This window comes from Oncorhynchus tshawytscha, linkage group LG16, assembly GCF_018296145.1.
Source record: "Oncorhynchus tshawytscha isolate Ot180627B linkage group LG16, Otsh_v2.0, whole genome shotgun sequence".
Classification (NCBI taxonomy): Eukaryota; Metazoa; Chordata; class Actinopteri; order Salmoniformes; family Salmonidae; genus Oncorhynchus; species Oncorhynchus tshawytscha.
In genome coordinates, this window is record NC_056444.1 from 43,222,732 (window position 1) to 43,246,358 (window position 23,627).

Below are 23,627 nucleotides of genomic sequence, written 5' to 3' on the forward strand. Positions count from 1 at the left end.
AATCTGACCATATCTCTATCCTCCTGATTCCTGCTTAGAAGCTAAATCTAAAGCAGGAAGTACCAGTTACACGCTCAATATGGAAGTGGTCCGATGTGGCGGATGGTACGCTATACAAGACTGTTTTTCTAGCACAGACTGGAATATGTTCCTTGATTCATCCAATGGCATTGAGGAGTTTACCACCTCAGTCACCGGCTTCATCAATAAGTGAATTGAGGACGTCATCCCCACAGTGACCGTACGTACATATCCCAACCAGAAGCCAACCAGAAGCCATGGATTACAGGCAACATCTGCATTGAGCTAAAGGCTAGAGCTGCTGCTTTCAAGGAGCAGGACACTAATCCGGACACTTATATGAAATCCTGCTATGCCCTCAGACAAACCATCAAACGGCCAAAGTGTCAATACAGGACTAAGACTGAAACCTGCTACTTTTTACAGCCCTCCATAGCCCCCAATGCAATACACTGTAATACATATTGGGTTGTTGATATACTTTTTTTTCTAACTGTCTCCGCTAAGTGGGTTTGGGAAATACTCAGTAGGGTCTTTACTAACCAGATATGTTTTGTTTTTGAGGGGGACCGTGCTGCATTGCCTGCTGCTGGCTTTTCTCTGCCCCCTATTTGGTTAGTAGAGACCCTACTGAGTATTTCCCATCCCACTTAGCTGACACAGGTAGTAAAGTTTTTTTCTCTACATCCCAATATTCTCAACATACCAGTGTCAATATTGTATTTTTTTAAACATATGTTTAAATCCGTTTTCATAAATTCCTAATTGCCTTTCTTGATGCCAAAATAAAAGCGGCCAATAATTAAATTGCAATATCCTTTTAATCAGCTAATGATATTACAACGGTATTCAAGTGCTGGCTTTTATTTTGAAGGTTTTGTCATTGCTATAGAAAAATGATGTCATAATTTGTGCTGCTGGCAGAATAGTAGTTGCAGAGGTTAGAAAAGGGAAACAATACAGTAAGTTTCGGTTTTCAAACGGTCTTTGCTGGCAAATCAATTGTTGTTACAATTTATAGGGCGGTTATCTGGTCACTAGCTAGCTGTTGTGTATCCTTGCTGATTTAGCTAGTGATCAATCCCGGGAAGACCTCATAGCCTGTCAGCTGGCTAGCTAACGTTAGCTTGGTTATGTGTAACATTTTCGACGTTGATTATTTATTTTTCTATTTAGCTAGAATAATTTGTTAACCTCTTGCAAATTATTCTCCAGGGCTGAGTTTCCTGAAAAGCATCGTAGTACTAATATAATATTTTGTCCATTTTAGTTTCAATTGAATTAATACGGTTTTAGTACTACAATGCTTTTGGGAAATCCAGCTCCGGTTTGAATATAATTCTCCTATTGGGTGTTGTTACTTGTTTGTTTAGGTTGTCGTCATCATGGCAGACCCTTGGAAAGAGTGCATGGACCACTGCCTTGAGGTGACCAAAGAGGCTGGGAAGGTGAGAAAACAGCATTATACCCTACTAGCTAGGTCACAGTGAATAATATTACGTTATGTCAGGGATCATCAACTAGATTCCGATTTTTTTCTTGACCGGGTAGTCGGGGCCATAACATAATTACAAATCATTTGTAGACTGCAAATTGACCGCAAGAAGCCCAAACAGATAGAATATTATACTAAATAATAATAATTTCAAACCTCGCTTACATTTGTACACAATCACATAAAGTCCTTTCAGAAAGTATTCATACCCCTTGATTTATTCCACATGTTGTTGTGTTACAGCCTGAATTCAAAATATACATTTTTAATCACCCATCTACACACAATACCCCATAATGACAAAGTGAAAACATGTTTTTTTAGAAATGTTCACAAATGTATTGAATATGAAATACAGAAATAACTCATTTACATAAGTATTCAGACCACTGAGTCAATACTTTGTAGAAGCACCTTTGGCAGTGATTACAACTGAGTCTTTATGGGTAAATCTCTAAGTTTTCCACACCTGGATTGTGCAATATTTACCCATTTTAGTTTTTTTCAAAATTCTTCAAGCTCTGTAAAATCGGTTGTTGATCAATGCTACACAACCATTTGCAGGTCTTCCCATAGATTTTCAAGTAGTTTTAATGTGTTTTTTTAGTTATGTGTTTTTGTTTGATTTGCCTCAAACATAACACTTTGTACAGTATTACTTGTGTGCCTTGTTGCAAACACGATGCATGTTTTGGAATATTTGTATTCTGTATTCTACCAGTAGGTGCCCTACTTTGCAAGGCAATTGAAAATCTCCCTGGTCTTTGTCGTTGAATCTGTGTTTGAAATTCACTTGTCGACTGAGGGACCGTGCAGATAATTGTATGTGTCGGGTAAAGAGATGAGGTAGTCATTCAAAAATCATGTTAAACACTATTATTGCACACAGTGACTCCATACACATCTTAACTCCTGAACTTATTTAGTCTTGCCATAAAGCGGTTGAATACTTATTGACTCAAGACTTTTCAGCTTTTCATTTTTAATTAATTTGTAAATATTTCAAAAAATATAATTTCACTATGTATTATGTGAAGGCCAGTGACCAAGTGACCAAGGCCAGTGACCAATGAAAATCTATATTTAATCCATTTTAAATTCAGGCTGTAACACAACAAAATGTGAAAAAGTCAAGGGGTGTGAATACTTTCACTCTATTATGCATGGGAATACTTTGGAACAGATGTCCTAAATTAAAATCACTTGGAGCTGATTTGCTTGTTTTGCAAGAATTGTACAAGAATTTCCATTATTTATTTTTTTGCCTAGAAAACTTGGGGGGCCAAATAAAATCACCCGCGGACCAAATTCAGCCCATGGGAAATCTGCCTTATGGTCTATCAATGCCTTGTAGTCTATCATAGTGGGCTATCTTACTCTCATCAGGGTGCTGTGCTTATGTAAACCATTATAATGAAAACGTTTCAGTAGTGAAACAGTGATCTGTCATCGCCCAAGTGGGTAATACAAATTGGTGGTGGAAGAGGTGAGTTTCCTGCCTTACTATATAAAGCGCTTTGAGCACCTACTCTACTGTATTTATAGTTGAAGTAGGAAGTTTACATTTAAACTCAGTTTTTACAATTCCTGACACTTAATCTTACAAAAAATTCCCTGTCTTAGGTCAGTTAGGATCACCACTTTATTTTAAGAAGGTGAAATGTCAGAATAATAGTAGAGTGACTTATTTCAGCTTTTATTTCTTTCATCGCATTCCCAGTGGGTCAGACGTTTACATACACAATTAGTATTTGGTAGCATTGCCTTTAAATGGTTTAACTTGGGTCAAACGTTTCAGGGAGCCTTCCACAAGCTTCCCACAATAAGTTGGGTGAATTTTGGCCTATTCCTTCTGACAGAGCTGGTGTAACTGAGTCAGGTTTGTAGGCCTCCTTGCTCGCACACGCTTTTTCAGTTCTGCCCACAAATTTCTATGGGCTTGAGGTCACGGCTTTGTGATGGCCACTCCAATACCTTGACTTTGTTGTCTTTAAGCCATTTTGCCACAACTTTGGAAGTATGCTTGGGGTCATTGTCAATTTGGAAGACCCATTTGCGACCAAGCGTTAACTTCCTGACTGATGTCTTGAGATGTTGCGTCAAGATATCCACATAAATTTTCCGCCCTCATGATGCCATCTATTTTGTGAAGTGCACCAGTCCCTCCTGCAGAGAAGCACCCCCACAACATGATGCTGCCACACCTGTGCTTCACGCTGGGATGGTGTTTTTTTCGGCTTGCAAGCCCTTTTTCCTTCAAACATAACAATGTTCATTATGGCCAAACAGTTCTATTTTTGTTTCATCAGACCAGAGGACCTTTCTCCAAAAGGTACGATCTTTGTCCCCATGTGGGGCGGCAGGGTAGCCTAGTGGTTAGAGTGTTGGACTAGCAACCGGAAGGTTGCAAGCTCAAATCCCTGAGCTGACAAGGTACAAATCTGTCATTCTGCCCCTGAACAGGCAGTTAACCCACCGTTCCTAGGCCGTCATTGAAAATAAGAATTTGCTCTTAACTGACTTGCCTAGTTAAATAAAGGTAAAATAAAAAATAAAATAAAAATGTGCAGTTGCAAACCGTAGTCTGGAATTTTTAGAGTTTTGGAGCAGTGGCTTCTTCCTTGCTGAGTGGCCTGTCAGGTTATGTCGATATAGGACTCGTTTTTACTGTGGATATAGATACCTTTATACCTGTTTCCTCCAGCATCTTCACAAGTTCTGGGATTGATTTGTACTTTTTTGTTGTTGTACCAAAGTACATTCATCTCTAGGAGACAGAACGAACGCGTCTCCTCTTGAGCAGTAATGATGGCTGCGTGATCCCATTGTGTTTATACTTGCGTACTATTGTTTGTGCAGATGAACGTGCAAGACATTGTACCAATGTCTTGCTTCCAGACAAACTAAACACCTTCTTTGCCCGCTTTAAGTATAATCCAGTGCCACTGACACGGCCCGCTCCCAAGGACTTTGCGCTCTCCGCCGTGGCCGACGTAAGACATTTAAATGTGTTGGCAGGAAAACAATCTCTCTCTCAAACAATCTCTCACATCAACAAAACATAGGAGATGACCGTGGACTTCAGGAAACAGCAGAGAGAGCACCCCCCTATCCATGAAGGGACAGTAGTGGAGAAGGTGGAAAGTAAAAAAATAATAATAATCCTCGGCGTACACATCACAGACAAAATTAAATGGTCCACAGACAGTGTGAGGAAGAAGGCGCAACAGCGCCTCTTCAACCTCAGGAGGCTGAAGAAATGTGGCTTGTCACCTAAAACCCTCACAAACCTTTGCAGGTGCACAATTGAGAGCATCCTGTCGGGCTGTATCACCGCCTGGTACGGCAACTGCAGAGGCTCTCCAGAGGTTGGTGCGGTCTGCACAACGCATCACCAGGGGCAAACTACCTGCCCTCCAGGACACCTACAGCACCTGATGTCACAGTTAGGCCAAAAAGATCATCAAGGACAACAACCACCCGAGCCACTGCCTGTTCACCTCGCTACCATCCTGGAGGCGAGGTCCGTACAGGTGCATCAAACCTGGGACAGAAAGACGGCTTCCATCTCAAAGCCATTGGACTGTTAAACAGCCATCATTAAGACAGAGAGGCTGCTGCCTACTTACAGATTTGAAATCATTGGCCACTTTAATAAATGGAACACTAGTCACTTTAATAATGTCACTTTAATAATGTTTACATATCTTGCATTACTCATTTCGTATGTATATACAGTATTTTACAACATCTATTGCATCTTGCCTATGCTGCTCTGTCATTACTCATCCATATATTTACATATTTTTATTCCATTCCTTTACTTAGATTTGTGCATATTAGGTAGTTGTTGTGGAATTGTTAGATTAATTGTTGCACTGTCGGAACTAGAAGCACAAGCATTTCACTACACTCGCAATAACATCTGCTAACCAATAAAATTTGATTCAAACAATTGTTATTATTATCATCCCTATTTAATCCCTCATGTGACTAGCTGGCTGACACTCTCTTTCTCATCTCTCTCTGTCAGATGATCCAAGAAGCGTTGCAGAAGGACATCTCCATCATGCAGAAGAGCTCTCCTGTGGACCTGGTCACTGAGACCGACCAGAAGGTGGAGCAGCTCATCATCTCCTCCATCAAGGAAAAGTTCCCCACACACAGGTACAGTAGCTCACTGCAGCTCTTTAAAGCCTGAACCACCACTCATCATCATTTGCTGCTTTCGAGAGTCTATTTCTTTACATTGTTCCCAGCATACTTGGGTCAAATGTATAACTAAAATGCTTGAAATTGATTCAGCTTGCGTGGTATAATGGAACACAATTCATTAGTCCCAAAAGTGCACATTTTGCCCACTTTGCATGCAGGTCAAGCTAAATCAAGCACACCTCAATTATTTGCATTTGATCCAGGTCTGGTTCCTAAGTGCCTGAAAGGTGTGGTACTGTGCTTCTGTCGCTGATATTCATTGTCCACCATCTTCTCTTGAATTCTTCTTTCACCAGTTTTATAGGTGAAGAGTCTGTAGCGGCGGGAGCAACCAGCAACCTAACTGATAATCCCACCTGGATCATCGACCCCATTGATGGGACCACCAACTTTGTCCACAGGTGCTGCACAATGTTACAGTTCTGTATTGCAAACATGCCCCCTTTTATAGCCTAACATATGATCTAATGTCCTCATAACCAAATAAGCTATAGCCTCCTACATCAATAATGTTTTTTTTTTGGCATAGGTAGCTTCATATTAAAATGGCTATTTTTAACAAGATTTTTCCTGGAGTGACCTCAAGGATTTTAATAGAAATTGATTTTTATGTGCTTAGTTCCTCTAGGAGTTCACTTATTTAATACCTTAACACATTTTCTCTTTTCTTTTACCTCAGATTCCCCTTTGTCTCTATGTCGATTGGTTTTGCTGTGAAGAAAGAGGTAAAGGTTTTCTGTGTTTGGCAATGTCATGAGATTTATAAGACAGTAATAACTGAGTAGCAGGAACTCAGCAGGTTTTGACTTTACATTTTAAGTCAACCTTCTCTATGCTATGTCTTTGACTCAGATAGAGTTTGGCATTGTCTACAGCTGCCAAGAGGGCAAGATGTACACAGCACGGAAGGGGAAAGGGTCATTCTGTAATGGAGAACCCATCAAAGTGTCTGGGCAGGAAGGTATGTTGTATAGCCTTGTCTTTCTGGCTGAGCCAATTGAGATCATATCAACTAGGTAGAGTCATTCACCAGGGCTGGTATTCATAAAGCATTCTAGAGATGGAGTGCTGATCTAGGGTCTGGTCCCCCCGTCCATGTAATCTTCGTCATTATGATCTAAAAGGTCAGTTAAACTGATCCTACATCATCATTTCTCTTAATTTGAGCGTTGTGCCTTCAAAATGGTCTGTCATAACAGCTATTAGGAATCAATTGATCATGATAACACGAGGAAGATATACAGATCAATTGTATCTCATTTTATTGTATGAGAATTAGCTTGGTTAGCGTTATGCTAGTTTGTTGTGTAATGATTCAATGAGTAGTCATAACTCATGACACTCTCTGTGTAGACATCACCAAGTCCTTGGTCCTGACAGAGATGGGCTTTAAGAAGGATCCAGAGCACTTCAAAACCATGATGGGCAACATCGAGACTATCCTCACCATCCCTGTGCACGGGTAAACATTACTTCCCACACTCTCTGTTTAAACATCATCTCAATATTGTGAGCTTGTAATGCTTCAAACATTAATAAGGCCACAGAAAGAGAGATGTTGTATTATAATAATTTATACCATTTAGCAGACGTTTTTATCCAAATCGACTTACAGTAGTGTATCAAAGGTGCAAGTGCCATGCTCTACCCATTGAGCCACACGTGATGATGTTTGACTTACAGTGGTTTAGATATGTATGAGGCTAACAAGCAAATGTTGCTCCCGTAGCATCCGCTCGCCGGGTAGTGCGGCAGTCAACATGTGCCTGGTGGCGTGCGGAGCGGCTGATGCCTACTACCACATGGGCATACACTGCTGGGACATGGCTGGAGGAGCTGCCATCATTAGAGAGGCTGGGGGTGTCATCATGGACATCTCAGGTGATTCACTGTACATAGTTGTAACCATGATGTGGCGGGCTTCTGAAGAAGTGGTGTGGATTGTAGATGGTACATGATCAAGGCCTCCAAGTCCTGAGTAAATTATTTTATTGATCTTATTAATTATATTTTCACCATCTTAAAGTTCTCAATGAGGTTCAAATGAGTACTGGACACTTGCTATTACATGGATCTATTGTATTGTTGTCCTACCCAGGAGGCCCATTTGACCTGATGTCCAGGAGGCTGATCATTGCCAGCAGCAGAACCATCGCAGAGCGTATCTCCCAGGTGATAAAAGCATTCCCCGTAGGAAGGGACGACATCGAGGGATAGAGTACCATCACACACACATGCATGCACAGAGGGACTGACACATGGCTGCAGGTGCATGCGCACCCAGCAGAACACACATACACATGTTTAGATTAGTCAGGTCAAGATCCTCTCTGCGCCTTAATTGTTAAACTGGTGGTATTAACCTTTCTCTGAATGCACCTCAGTGGATTTGCGAAAACCTATCAATGAAGACCAACTTTATTCATTTAATTGACTGTTTGCCCCTCAAGGGCTTTGACTTGCATCTCATTTTTTGGGGGCATTTAAGTGAGAACAAGATTAGAAAATGTTGTCATTGTAGACCAAGACATTTTCTGTCTCAATCATACACCACATGGCCAAAGGTATGTGGACATACCTTCAAATTTGTGGATTTGTTTATTTTAGCCACACTCATTGCTGACAAGTGTTTAAAATCAAGCACACAGCCATGCAATCTCCATAGACAAACATTGGCAGTAAAATGGCCTTACTGAAGAGCTCAGTGACTTTCAACGTGGCACTGTCATAGGATGCCATCTTTCCAATAAGTTAGTTTGTCAGATTTATGCTCTGCTAGAGCTGCCCAGGTCAACTGTAATTGCTGTTATTGTGAAGTGGAAACGTCTAGGAGCAACAACGGCTCAGTCGCGAAGTGGTAGGCCGCACAAGCTCACAGAACAGGACCGCTGAAGCATGTAGCGCGTACAAATCATCTGTCTTCAGTTGCAACACTCACTACTGAGTTCCAAACTGCCTCTGGAAGCAACATCAGCACAATAACTTTTTGTCAGGGGAGCATCATGAAATAGGTTTCCATGGCAGAGCAGCCACAACACTAGCTTCAGATCACCATGCGCAATGCCAAGCGTCGGCTAGAGTGGTGTAAAGCTCTCCGCCATTGGACTCTGGAGTAGTGGAAATGTGTTCTCTTGAGTGATGAATCACGCTTCACCATCTGTCAATCCGATGGACGAATCTGGGTTTGGCGGATTCCAGGATAATGCTACCTGCACCAATGCCTTATGCCAACTGTAACGTTTGGTGGAAGAGGAATAATGGTCTGTGGCTGTTTTTCATGGTTCGGGCTAGGCCCCTTAGTTCCAGTAAATGGAAATCTTAACGCTACAGCATACAATTCTGTGCTTCCTGTTTCTGCATGACAATGCCCCCATGCACAAAGCGGGGTCCATACAGAAATGGTTTGTCGAGATGAGTGTGGACAAACTTGACTGGCCTGCACAGAGCCCTGACATCAACCCCATCGGAAACCTTTGGGATGAATTGGAATGCAGACTGCTAGTCCGGCCTAATCGCCCAACATCAGTGCATGACCTAACTAATGCTCTTGTAGCTGAATGGAAGCCAGTCCCTGCTGAAATGTTCCAACATCTAGTGGAAAGCCTTCCCAGGAGGCTGTTATAGCATCAAAGAGGGAACAACTCCATATTAATGGCCATTATTTTGGAATGAAATGTTCAACGAGCAGGTTCTCCACATACTTTTGGTCATGTGTAAGTTGAACATTTTAAGTAACTGTATTATAACTTGAACAAATAACACAAACCTCAGCAGTATATAGCTTCCTTGACTGATTTAGAATCTTGAGTTACAAAGACATCCATTGACTTTCCACAAAATATATAGGGAAATCTGTATTTATTTAGATCTGAATTGTAATGAATTATTTTCCTACTCTACTACAGTGCTAAATACTTTATATGTTATGTACTGTGAGGTATATTTATTTATTGCAGTTATTGGTATAATATGTTAATGCTTTCGCAAATAACTTGTTACCCACATGTATTATTTTACAAACCTCTCATATTTGGAGTGACCATACATTGAAGCCTCACTCCCAGAGAACATAACATGTTGGGTAACTACAGTGGGGCAAAAAAGTATTTAGTCAGCCACCAATTGTGCAAGTTCTCCCACTTAAAAAGATGAGAGAGGCCTGTAATTTTCATCATAGGTACACTTCAACTATGACAGACAAAATGAGGGAAAAAAATCCAGAAAATCACATTGTAGGATTTTTAATGAATTTATTTGCAAATTATGGTGGAAAATAAGTATTTGGTCAATAACAAAAGTTTCTCAATACTTTGTTATATACCCTTTGTTGGCAATGACAGAGGTCAAACGTTTTCTGTAAGTCTTGTAAGGTTTTCACACACTGTTGCTGGTATTTTGGCCCATTCCTCTATGCAGATCTACTCTAGAGGTTGTGATGTTTTGGGGCTGTTGCTGGGCAACAGACTTTCAACTCCCTCCAAAGATTTTCTATGGGGTTGAGATCTGGAGACTGGCTAGGCCACTCCAGGACCTTGAAATGCTTCTTACGAAGCCACTCCTTCGTTGCCCGGGCGGTGTTTGGGATCATTGTCATGCTGAAAGACCCAGCCACGTTTCATCTTCAATGCCCTTGCTGATGGGAGGTTTTCACTCAAAATCTCATGATACATGGCCCCATTCATTCTTTCCTTTATACAAATCAGTCGTCCTGGTCCCTTTGCAGAAAAACAGCCCCAAAGCATGATGTTTCCACCCCCATGCTTCACAGTAGGTATGGTGTTCTTTGGATGCAACTCAGCATTCTTTGTCCTCCAAACACGACGAGTTGAGTTTTTACCAAAAAGTTATATTTTGGTTTCATCTGACCATATGACATTCTCCCAATCTTCTTCTGGATCATCCAAATGCTCTCTAGCAAACTTCAGACGGGCCTGGACATGTACTGGCTTAAACAGGGGGACACGTCTGGCACTGCAGGATTTGAGTCCCTGGCGGCCTAGTGTGTCACTGATGGTAGGCTTTGTTACTTTGGTCCCAGCTCTCTGCAGGTCATTCACTAGGTCCCCTCCGTGTGGTTCTGGGATTTTTGCTCACCGTTCTTGTAATCATTTGGACCCCACGGGGTGAGATCTTGCGTGGAGCCCCAGATCGAGGGAGATTATCAGTGATCTTGTATGTTTTCCATTTCCTAATAATTGCTCCCACAGTTGATTTCTTCAAACCAAGCTGCTTACCTATTGCAGATGCAGTCTTCCCAGCCTGGTGCAGGTCTTCAATTTTGTTTCTGGTGTCCTTTGACAGCTCTTTGGTCTTGGCCATAGTGGAGTTTGGAGTGTGACTGTTTGAGGTTGTGGACAGGTGTCTTTTATACTGATAACAAGTTCAAACAGGTGCCATTAATACAGGTAACGAGTGGAGGACAGAGGAGCCTCTTAAAGAAGAAGTTACAGGTCTGTGAGAGCCAGAAATCTTGCTTGTTTGTTGGTGACCAAATACTTATTTTCCACCATAATTTGCAAATAAATTCATAAAAAATCCTACAATGTGATTTTCTGGATTATTTTCCTAATTTTGTCTGTCATAGTTGAAGTGTACCTATGATGAAAATTACAGGCCTCTCTCATCTTTTTAAGTGGGAGAACTTGCACAATTGGTGGCTGACTAAATACTTTTTTGCCCCACTGTACCTGACGTTAGCTTATAAGCCATAAAGAGTATTGCAGATATCTTACTATGAGTGTAGCTTTGTATGATTTAGTGACTAAATAAAGACATGTTTTGAGAAGTGATGTTCTGTAATGTTTTCTTAGGCTATATGAAGAGGGAAGTAAAAAGAAAAAGCAATTTCATTTCTATACTAATAATGATATTGCCACACATTTCTTTATGAATAACTGATGGATATAGTGTTTTTGTATTTTGTTCCTTATGTAGTCGCTGTTGTCTGTGCTAACAGCGAGGTGGAAAAAACATGAATCGGTAATTTAAAAAAGCCAATGCCCAAACAGGAAAGTCACAAGAGATTAGAATATATAGCAATGGTTAGTTTCACAGGGGAAGGCTAAGAATCACGTTGTCTGCCTGAACTGTCGCCTGATAAAAACAATTCTGAATGGCACACATACAAAATCCATGTCTCAATTGTCTTGAGGCTTAAAAAGCCTTCTTTAACCCGTCTCCTCCCTTTCATCAACATTGATTGAAGTGGATTTAACAAGTGACATCAATAAGGCATCACATGGATTCACCTTGTCAGTCTATGCCATGAAAAGAGCAGGTGAACACCTGTTTGTATACTCAGTTTATATATTACCATAGGAATACATACCATAATTGTAAAGTGTTGCTTATTTACTTTAAAGGGGCAATAGACTTCCACCTTTTCAAAAGTTAATATTTTGGGTTCTGATGGGGTTAGACAGTTTAACTAATTTCATGGGGCATTTGTAAGTTATATTATTAAAGAATCGTTGGCTATAATTAATTTAAAAGTCCAAAAATGTATGTATCAATGGCAGAGTTCCCCTTTAATGGTGGATTCATGTAATTGTTTCTTCACAACTAGTGTGACAACCAGCACAGATCGTTTTGCATTCATGAAGATTGTTTATCACACAGTTGCAATTAGATATTGAAAGAATAGAGGCTTTACTTAGTTGTTTAAGCTTCTCCTCGTTTGTGTTTTGGGCATTCCAGTATAAATGATTCAATATTGTGTGTAATCCTCATGAAATGACTACTAGTTTTCATATAATAGAGCCTAATGCTCTGGAATTAGTGGAAATATTGTGTAATAAATGGTACCACAGTTTTGTACTATAGGGGCCATCTGTGATGACTCTGATGGCCTCTATAGCTGAGGAGTGGCATGATTTAAAGGTAGTTTTCCTCTTTAGTCTCATGGGTCCATTTAGGTCAAAGTTGGCAGGAATGAAAGACTGCTTGCATGGCTTTTTGGCATTAGATTATGGGATTTCTGATAATTATTTCCCATTCACTTCTGGAGTGGTTGCACTGTATCTCTTGTAGAAACAGGCCACGAGAATGCAATGACACAATCCATCTGCTTCACAGTTATTGGGTTTGATCATTCCTGTTCCTGCTCAAACAATTACAATAGCGCCGCACATTGAGAATGATGGAGAGGCTTTGTTTTTTATTGGCACCATTGATTTGCCTGCATTGATGTTCACACAAAAGACAATACAAGAAATGTCCTACATTGTAACTGGCACACAAGTGAGGAAGCAGGAAACATCCTAGGACCAAACTCATATAAATCCCACGGTTTACACAGAAAACAGCTAGCATAATGGTTCAAATAATACATAAACCTGTGTGGACCAAAGTTGGGTTTGATTCCATTTCAAGTCAGTTGAACTGAACATGGAATTCCCCATGTAATGTATAATGCATTATAATATGATGTAAGTTCCAACTGGGTTTAATAACATGCATGTTGCATTTTGAATGGAGACTAGTTTTAACATGCCATACAGCAGTACCATCTTAACAGAGCTCTTGAAAAGACAGTTTACACGCCATATGTCTGATGACATATGCATGCAAGTCTAGATGGTCGTAGATGCTCCTGACATGGTTTCCAATGCATCATAATACATTATACCTGGATGCTTTAAGTATAGTAAAGTATTACCTAATTTTCCATACCACCAATACCCTTTTCAGTAGCTTACTCACATTACTCATCATGTTGTTGCAAGTCTCCTTTTAACGAGAGTTGTTTTTTCAGATTGGTAACCATCATGGGTTGCCTATGAGGAAATGTGTGTGGGGCGGTTCTGGTACTTTTCCTGTGCATAGTCTCATGCTAGCTACTTAATATCTCCTCTTCGAGTATGCACACCTTTATTTGAGGATAACAGCATCCAGTTGAGGACCCAACTTTTCTCAGGTAAGTTTTTGTCCAATTTCTTCAGGGATGAATTACAGCTGCCAACATAAGGATGTGCATATGTTGCTGAAATAGGTTTAGCTAAATAATGTGTATATCAGCAGAGTGCTAAAGCCTACATGGGAAGAAGGTGATTCTCTTCAATGTTGGGGAAAGTGGACTTAAAATGTGAAAACAAAATGCACTTGTAGAACATTGATCAAGGGCTGCTTAATGTGCCAACAAAATGTGGGTAAAGATTTGACTGCAAGTATACATTTTTTGTAATTTTTCTAGAATATAATTGTGCATGATAACATACCAGATACTGAGGAGTCATTTCAGCAAGCCATGACACCCACCATCAGAATGTTCTGAAATTCTCTCTGTAGTTAGAAACAGGTAAGATTGGCATTACTGAAATATTATTTTGTTTAAATAAAATGTTATCTTGGAGAAATTAAGCTTATTAATTGAAACCAAATTGGCTATTTTAAGTGATAGGATTCTGATAATATTCAATAAATATAGTACCCAACATCCATTATTTTATTTTTTTACTTGGCAAGTCAGTTAAGAACAAATTCTTATTTACATTGACTGCCTACCCTGGCCAACACTGGGCTAATTGTGCACCGCCCTATGGAACTCACAATCACAGCCAGATGTGATGCAGCCTGGATTCGAACCAGGGACTGCAGTGACGCCTCTTGCACTGAGATGCAGTGCCTTAGACTGCTGCACCACTCGGGAGTCTTCCAACCAATGAGTCAGAAATTAGATTTTTTTTAAATTCAAAAGCCACCTACGTACTACGTAATGTATTCCCTGTGAATCTGGTGATGTATTTTTTTCCCTCCTTCAGAGAAATTTGTATTTGAAGTCGCTTGCATTATTTACCAAAAGTAGTCTGAAAGTACCAGGTTTTGCCCACTAGACTACACTGTTTCTGCTATACCACCATACTCTACAACCTACTTCTGTTTCCGGAGGCATGTATTGAAACATGTACAGTCGTGGCCAAAAGTTTTGAGAATGACACAAATATTCATTTTCACAAATTCTGCTGCCTCAGTTTGTATGATGGCAATTTGCATATACTCCAGAATGTCATATCCAGGAACAGTTTGGTGATGAACAATGCCTTTGCCAGCATGATGGAGCACCTTGCCATAAGGAAAAAGTGATAACTAAGTGGCTCGGGGATTAAAACATCGATATTTTGGGTCCATGGCAAGGAAACTCCCCAGACCTTAATCCCATTGAGAACTTGTGGTCGATCCTCAAGAGGCGGGTGGACAAACAAAAATCCACAAATTCTGACAAACTCCAAGCATTGATTATACAAGAATGTGCTGCCATCAGTCAGGATGTGGCCCAGAAGTTAATTGACAGCATGCAGGGGCAGATTGCAGAGGTCTTGAAAAAGAAGGGTCAACACTGCAAATATTGACTCTTTGCGTCAACTTCATGTAATTGTCAATAAGTGCCTTTGACACTTATGAAATGCTTGTAATTATACTTCAGTATTCCATAGTAACATCTGACAAAAATATCTAGACACTGAAGCAGAAAACTTTGTGGAAATTAATATTTGTCATTCTCAAAACTTTTGGCCACGACTGTATACTTGTGTTTTTTTTTTTGCAATATGACTATGAATTAACAGACTTATTTATTCATCATCACGTTAAGGTGACGTTTAACCCCCTAAGGTCCATGTCCGCGCCCCTGCAGAAAATCGGATTAGCGCATGTGTGTATATATATATATATATATATATATATATATATATTTTTTTTTAACTGACAGTTTAAGCTAGAGATGTTTTTTTTGTGCATTGGATGCATCCGCTTATGTCCCGAAAATTAGTCTTCTCACAAAATAATTTGTACCATCCGAACTGTTTGGCCTCTATGGAAAGGTGAGACTCTCACGAACACGATGGTCTTCTCTGTTTTTGCTCTACAATCCCCACAAGCATCTTGGGACTCGTCGGTACAGCCGATCTGCCAACTTCTGTAGCGTTTTAACAGTTTGGACTACACACTATTTTAGGGACTATCTGTTGTCCCATGTAGTGAATCTGTTATTCAGTGCGTTTGTATGGGCTAACAGCAGTAAGGCCAAATATACATTTCCATCAAATATTTTTTGATACTTCAAGGGGTCTTCAAAATCAAATAGCAAATTTATCCTTGGTATGATCTTCTTAAAACAATTCCATTTGCTTAGTACAGAGTAGCCTACATTGCTACCATGACAAAGACCAAAGCCTGTGGGAGTATCGTTGAGGACAGTGGTCTCTCTATCACAGGTGAATGATCTTTTAAACAAACAAAAATTGTTCTACAAGCAGTTGTTACTACAACAACAAGAAAATAGCTTCAAGTGTTGTGTCCAAATACTGGTGGAGTCAACAAATAAAAGAATGGACGATCTGACCAGAGAGGTCCAGGATAGGCCTGTTGGGGTGACCGTAATTACCGCCACACAGGCAGTCATGAGTCATGACCGCAGTACATTTCCAAGTGACCGTTGAGTCACGGTAATCTCCACTTATGGGCTCTGGACATGTGTTGGCAGTAACCAACTCTCTAATGACCATTAGGTCGCTAATGGCCTGGTACTTAGCGCATTATTGTCCCTCTAACCAAGTCGGTTGCGAGTTAAAATGGTAGAATACACAATGTAAATATTTGGTTGTGCATCAGCAGTTTTTCTCTTGTTATGACAGTCAAGGATAGTTAGCCCTTGTCAGCTAACATTCGAAAGTTAGTTTAAGGATCGGACCCTAAAATGACATACCCAAATCTAACTTCCTGTAGCTCAGGACCTGAAGCAAAGATATGCATATTCTTGATACCATTTGGAAGGAAACACTTTGAAGGAATGTGAAAGGAATGTAGGAGAATACAACACATTAGATCTGGTAAAAGATAATACAAAGAAAAAAACAACTGTTCTTTTGTATTTTTTTGTACCATCTTTGAAATGCAAGAGAAAGGCTGTATTATTCCAGTTTAGGCGCAATTTAGATTTTGGCCACTAGATGGCATCAGTGTATGTGCAAAGTTTTAGACTGGTCCAATGAAACATTGTATTTCTGTTCAAAATGTTGGATCAAGTTCGAGTTCAGAACTGTGCACTCTCCTCAAACCATATCAAACCATATCCTCAAACCATATCATGATATTATTTCACTGTAATAGCTACTGTAAATTGGACAGTGAAATTAGATTAACAAGAATTTAAGCTTTCTGCCCATATCAGATATGTCTATGTCCTGGGACATTTTCTTGTTACTTACAACGGTTCGGACTTAGAATATGTGGACAACTACAAATACCTAGGTGTCTGGCTAGACTGTAAACGCTCCTTCCAGACTCACATTAAGCATCTCCAATCCAAAATTAAATCTAGAATCGGCTTCCTATTTCGCAACAAAGCATCCTTCACTTATGCTGCCAAACATACCCTCGTAAAACTGACCATCCTGCCGATCCTCGACTTCGGCGATGTCATTTACAAAATAGCCTCCACCACTGTGACCTGTACGCTCTCATTGGCTGGCCCTCGCTTCATACTCGTCGCCAAACCCACTGGCTCCAGATCATCTACAAGTCTTTGCTAAGTAAAGCCTCGCCTTATCTCAGCTCACTGGTCACCATCGCAGCACCCACCCGTAGCACGCGCTCCAGCAGGTATATCTCACTGCTCACCCCCAAAGCCAATTCCTCCTTTGGCCGCCTTTCCTTCCGGATCTCTGCTGCCAACAAACTGCAAAAATTACTGAAGCTGGCGACTCATATCTCCCTCACTAGCTTGAAGCACCAGCTGTCAGAGCAGCTCACAGATCACTGCACCTGTACATAGCCCATCTCTAAATAGCCCATCCAACTACCTCCTCCCCATATTGTATTTATTATCTTGCTCTTTTGCACCCCAGTTATCTCTACTTGCACATTCATCTTCTGCACATCTAGCACTCCAGTGTTTAATTGGTATATTGTAATTACTTTGCCACCATGGCCTATTTATTGTCTTACCTCCCTTATCTTACCTCATTTGCACACACTGTATATAGACTTTTTCTACAGTTTTATTGACTGTTTGTTTATTCCATGTGCAACTCTGTGTTGTATGTGTCGAACTGCTTTGCTTTATCTTGGCCAGGTCGCAGTTGTAAATTAGAACCTGTTCTCAACTAGCCTACCTGGTTAACTAGCCTAACGATCCTGTAGAAGTTAACGGCCAGCTATTTAAACTTGGTCAAATTACCGGCCGGGCGCCCCCATTGATTTTGTTCGTCAGTCTCACTCGGATATCATATTAAAAACTGTAAACATTTCCACCCAATGGAAAAATGTGTGGAATTGCAGGAAATTAGCTGTAAAACACATTTTCCTCCCTGCCCCATATGGAAAAATTTGTAGAATTACAAGAAATGTGTTATACATTTTCTCAACACCCAATAGCAAAATTTGTAGAATTGCATGTAATTAAGTCTTACTTTTTTTTCCATTTCTCTCCGCTGTCAAGAGGGGGAACACCAACATGTTTTGATCGCAATGTGTGTGTGGGGGGGGGAGGGGTGGTGTGGGTGTGCATCCATACCCCCAAACAGTATCATGCTTTTAAAACTCAACTCACTTTGATAGATCAATTTGAAGAAAGAAGTATAACAACTGGACGAAACTGAGTGGAAAACATGGCTGTTGTGGATGTTCAAAGCCTAACACAATGAAATGGACAGCACTTTCTAAGGTGATGATTAATTCATAGCAACATACACACATTAAAGCTTATACATAGGCCTATATATGCGCCCAAGCCCCCAACAAAATCCCTGAATTAAAATGATTGTGATTTAAGATGTCGTACATAATTGGTCTAGCCTGTACTCCAAAATCAAACAAATTATAGTTATTGCCTTTGAGTGTAGACTGTATTATTATTCATACTGAATAGTTACTAGTTGGAGCTACACTCCAAACTTTATATCCATGAGTCTGGGAGAGAACGCCTAGGCGATGCTGTTGGTTCATTGATTGTGCAGGGCAACAGAGTTAGCCTACAATTACAGTGAATTTGTATTTAATTATGAATAGACAGGTAATAGGGCATACTTTAGATTTTCATAATTAATATTAAGCTGACATCACCTTTAGCTATGGAATATCTCACCACCGTGTGTTTCCTTTTCCTCCTCTCTCTCCTTCATTCCTTTCTTGAAGCACAGAGAGAGTTGTTCCTGCCAACAGTTTAATGACATGTTTTGTTGTGAACACATCTTACTATCGATGTTCTCGAACAGATTTCACTTGGTTACCCAAATTAAGCACTGGTTAGCTGCAGGAACAGTGTCGGAGAGCCCATGACATACATTGTTTGGTGTTCTTATAAGCCCAGATATTTCTATATGCAGTCCTGTGTGAAAGCAGTGTTTTGATGGTTGCCACTTAAATGAGGAGGATCCTAGTTGCTACTATATAGCGGAAGCTTTTTTTGTGACTTTCTTAAACCATCAATAGCCTATAATAGCATCATGCATTACAAGACATTCTGAGGTTTGTAGCACTCACAACTAAAGTTGCCAAATACCTACACTGAACAAAAATCTAAACGCAACATGCAACAATTTCAAAGATTTTACTGAGTTACAGTTTATATAGGGAAAGCAGTCAATTTAAAAACATTCATTAAGCCCTAATCTTTGGTTTTCACATGACTAGGAAAACAGATGCATCTGTTGGTCACAGATACCTTAAATAAAAGGTAGAGGCGTGGATCAGAAAACCAGTCAGTATCTGCTGTGACCACCATTTGCCTCATACAGTGCGACACATCTCCTTGATCAGGCTGTTAATTGTGGCCTGTGGAATGTTGTCCCACTCCTCTTCAATGGCTGTGTGAAGTTGCTGGATATTTGCGGGAAGCACAACAGGCTGACGTACACGTCGATCCAGAGCATCCCAAACATTCTCAATGGGTGACATGTCTGGTGAGTATGCAGGGCATGGAAAAATGGGGACATTTTCAGCTTCCAGGAATTGTGTACAGATCCTTGCGACATGGAACAACATGAGGTGATGGCGGCAGATGAATGGCATGACAATGGGCCTCAGGATCTCATCACGGTACTGCTGTGCATTCACATTGCCATCATTAAAATGCAATTGCGTTCATTGTCTGTAGCTTATGCCTCCCCATACCATAACACCACTGCCACCATTGGGCACTCTGTTCACAACGTTGACTTCAGCAAACCGCTAGCCCACACGACACCATACATGCTGTCTTCCATCTGCCCGGTACAGTTTAAACCATGATTCATCTGCGAAGAGCATTGAAGGTGAGCACTTGCCCACTGAAGTCAAGACCCTGGTGTGGACGACGAGCACGCAGATGAGCTTCCCTGAGACGTTTTCTGGCAGTTTGTCCAGAGATCCTTCGGGTTGTGCGAACCCACAGTTTCATCAGCTGTCCGGGTGACTGGTCTCAAACTATCCCGCAGGTGAAGAAGCCGGATGGGGAGGTCCTGGGCTGGCCTGGTTACACATGGTCTGTGGTTGTGAGGCAGTTTGGCCAAATTCTCTAAAACGATGCTGGAGGCGGTTTATGTTAGAGAAATGAACATTCAATTTTCTGGCAACAGCTCTGGTGGACAATCCTGCAGTCAGCATGCCAATTGCACACTCAAAATCAAATCAAAATTTTGACATCTGTGGCATTATATGTTCAATATATTTTTGTTCAGTGTAAATCTAGCATACAGGACCTGTTTCAAATGATCACTTTTACGCTCAACATTGCCATTTCATATGCGCACTCGCTCCGAAATGGGAAAAATACCCTTTTGTATTTTATAGAAAGTCATATAATATAAAATATGCTCATAAGTCCGGTGCCAATATCTTTTCTGCTAAATGAACTAGCCTAAAGCCTATGGCAAGGCTCATAGCCAGATTCCATACAGTAGGCCAACTTATATTCTGTTCTTCTGAAATACATTTTCTTCATATCATAATGTTTCTTTAGACCTGCCTAAAATAAATATTGTGATGGTGTATATTAAATTGATTTATTCAAGTTTTTAAAATTGAGATGTTCCAAAGGCCAGCATCAGCAGCTTGTAAGCAGCTTGTATGCAGCTTGTATGCGTGGATGCCTGGAGAAGCTCAACGTTTTTATAAATTGTATTATTTTCCCCTAACCCTACCACTCCTCCCCTAATTGGAGTAAACTAATGGACAACAATACTTAAGGATTCCACTTCCAGCTTATGCATATTACAGTCGTGGCAAAAAGTTTTGAGAATGACATATTCATTTTCACAAAGTCTGCTGCTTCAGTGCCTTTAGATATTTTTGTCAGATGTTACTATGGATACTGAAGTATAATTACAAGCATTTCATACGTGTCAACGGCTTTTATTGACAATTACATGAAGTTGATGCAAAGAGTCAATATTTGCAGTGTTGACCCTTCTTTTCAAGACCTCTGCAATCCGCCCTGGCATGCTGTCAATTAACTTCTGGGCCACACTGATGGCAGCCCATTCTTGCATAATCAATGCTTGGAGTTTGTCAGAATTTGTGGAATCTCTGGACAAGCTTTTTTCCGGATGCCCCAAACAATCGGAAAGGGGATTCATCAGAGAAAATGACTTTACCCCAGTCCTCAGCAGTCCAATCCCTGTACCTTTTGCAGAATATCAGTCTTTCCCTGATGTTTTTCCTGGAGAGAAGTGGCTTCTTTGCTGCCCTTCTTGACACCAGGCCATCCTCCAAAAGTCTTCGCCTCACTGTGTGTACAGATGCAGTCACACCTGCCTGCTTCCATTCCTGAGCAAGCTCTATACTGGTGGTTCCCTGATCCCGCAGCTGAATCAACTTTAGAAGACGGTCCTGGCGCTTGTTAGACTTTCTTGGGTGCCCTGAAGCCTTCTTCACAACAATTGAACCGCTCTCCTTGAAGTTCTTGATGATCCGATAAATAGTTGATTTAGGTGCAATCTTACTGGCAGCAATATCCTTGCCTGTGAAGCCCTTTTTGTGCAAAGCAATGATGACAACACGTGTTTCCTTGCAGGTAACCATGGTTGACAGAGGAAGAACAATGATTACAAGCACCACCCACCTTTTGAAGCTTCCCGTCTGTTATTCAAACGCAATCAGCATGACAGAGTGATCTCCAGCCTTGTCCTCGTCAACACTCACACCTGTGTTAACGAGAGAATCACTGACATGATGTCAGCTGGTCCTTTTGTGGCAGGGCTGAAATGCAGTGGATATGTTTTTTGGGGATTCAGTTCATTTGCATGGCAAAGAGGGACTTTGCAATTAATTGCAAGTCATCTGATCACTCTTCATGACATTCTGGAGTATATGCAAATTGCCATCATACAAACTGAGACTTTGAAAAATAATATTGGTGTCATTCTCAACACTTTCGGCCACGACTGTACATACATTTCACCGAAAGTATATTTCAAATTAGTTATCTTTTCTTTGTTTTTAGTCCCAGCCTTTAGCTACCCTCAACCCCTCCCATCTTTCACTGAAGACCGTCCAATTTTTATTTCTGATTTTTCCACTTTGCTGTGATGTTTCACAAAAGTGTGGAACCTTTCTACTCTCATAGTTTCTACAGTTTGTAAATTAAAGATGAACACCTTTGCTAAGAGTATTATTATACTATTGATCAATTGACTTATCAAATCACCCAGCAGTGCTATTTGCAGAGTTATCTCCATGTAAATGTTACATTTTTTCAGCCATTCTGTCACGTTCTGACCTTTATTTCCTTTGTTTTGTATTTATTTAGTATGGTCAGGGCGTGAGTTGGGTGGGCAGTCTGTTTGTTTTTCTATGTTTTGGGGCATTTCTATGTTTCGGCCTAGTATGGTTCTCAATCAGAGGCAGGTGTCATTAGTTGTCTCTGATTGAGAATCATACTTAGGTAGCCTGGGTTGCACTGTTTGTTTGTGGGTGATTGTCTATGTTGTAGCTTCACGGTTGTCATTTGTTTATTGTTTTGTATACAGTGTCAGTATTTTCTTTATTAAAGATTTACCATGGACACTTACCACGCCGCATATTGGTCCTCTGATCCGTTTCGCCTCTCCTCTTCAGATGAAGAGGAGGAAATCCATGACACATTCCTGAACCTGTGACCAAAAACAAGTTACAAATGGGCACTACCAAAACAAGTGATCTAAGGATTCTGTCTCTTAGCAGTGTAATGAACATGATAGGAGACAGAGAGATGGTTTCAAGCGCAGGGCACAGCAGGTGTTTATTTGTAAAAGACCACAGGAGGATGCAGGTAGCTGGGTCCAGGGGCAGGCAGAAGCTGTAGTGGATATATTCAGTCAATAATATTTCTCAAATACCGGAGCCTGTGAGTTCAAATAGACTTATATTACAATATAATAAAAGCCAAGCTGGTTCATGAAAACAACTGCCTTTTCAACCTAGGCGGACACACTTATACATTTTTTGTCCTTACGTCACACACATGGTAACTGCTCTTAATGACTCATCCCCTCTGGTATTTAGCCACCGTTATCTTATTGCCTTGCACTAATTTTCGTGAGGCTTCATATTAGGGCATGGAAACTTTAGAGCCACAGCAATAGTTAAAAAATAAAGACATGTTCACCCCTAAGACAGGTGCACGCATGTAGGTCATAGACGTAACCATAGCAACAGTAAATATTAGGCCATAGCACTGTTACAGAAATAACCAGTCATGTTCACTCCCCAGACAGGTGCATGTCTAATGGTGTCTAATGACCCACATGCACATACAGAGTGCACTATTCTTGCTCTCTCCTCTGGAATGAACACACATGTTCTGGAAAACTCTCAATATTTCCCTCCTCTGGGGCTTAAAAAGTGCCACACCTTAAAATATATCCCAGTATGAGTGAGAAGGGAAGCACCTTCTATGTTGCTGAGGAGACAATCTGCCACCCATAATTCATATCAACTTTAG

The 23,627-nt window shown here is 40.6% G+C and overlaps 1 protein-coding gene across 1 annotated transcript; it reads left to right on the forward strand.

Moving 5' to 3' along the window:
* The first annotated feature begins 902 nt into the window (after nucleotides 1-902).
* On the forward strand, nucleotides 903-8,777 carry LOC112216576 (inositol monophosphatase 1). The gene is made up of 9 exons (XM_024376562.2): nucleotides 903-983; nucleotides 1,395-1,469; nucleotides 5,550-5,683; nucleotides 6,028-6,132; nucleotides 6,411-6,456; nucleotides 6,584-6,692; nucleotides 7,085-7,193; nucleotides 7,461-7,612; nucleotides 7,830-8,777. The coding sequence occupies exons 2-9, from the start codon at nucleotides 1,407-1,409 to the stop codon at nucleotides 7,946-7,948; spliced, it is 837 nt and encodes a 278-aa protein (XP_024232330.1). The 5' UTR covers nucleotides 903-983; nucleotides 1,395-1,406; the 3' UTR covers nucleotides 7,949-8,777.
* The last annotated feature ends 14,850 nt before the right edge of the window (nucleotides 8,778-23,627 follow it).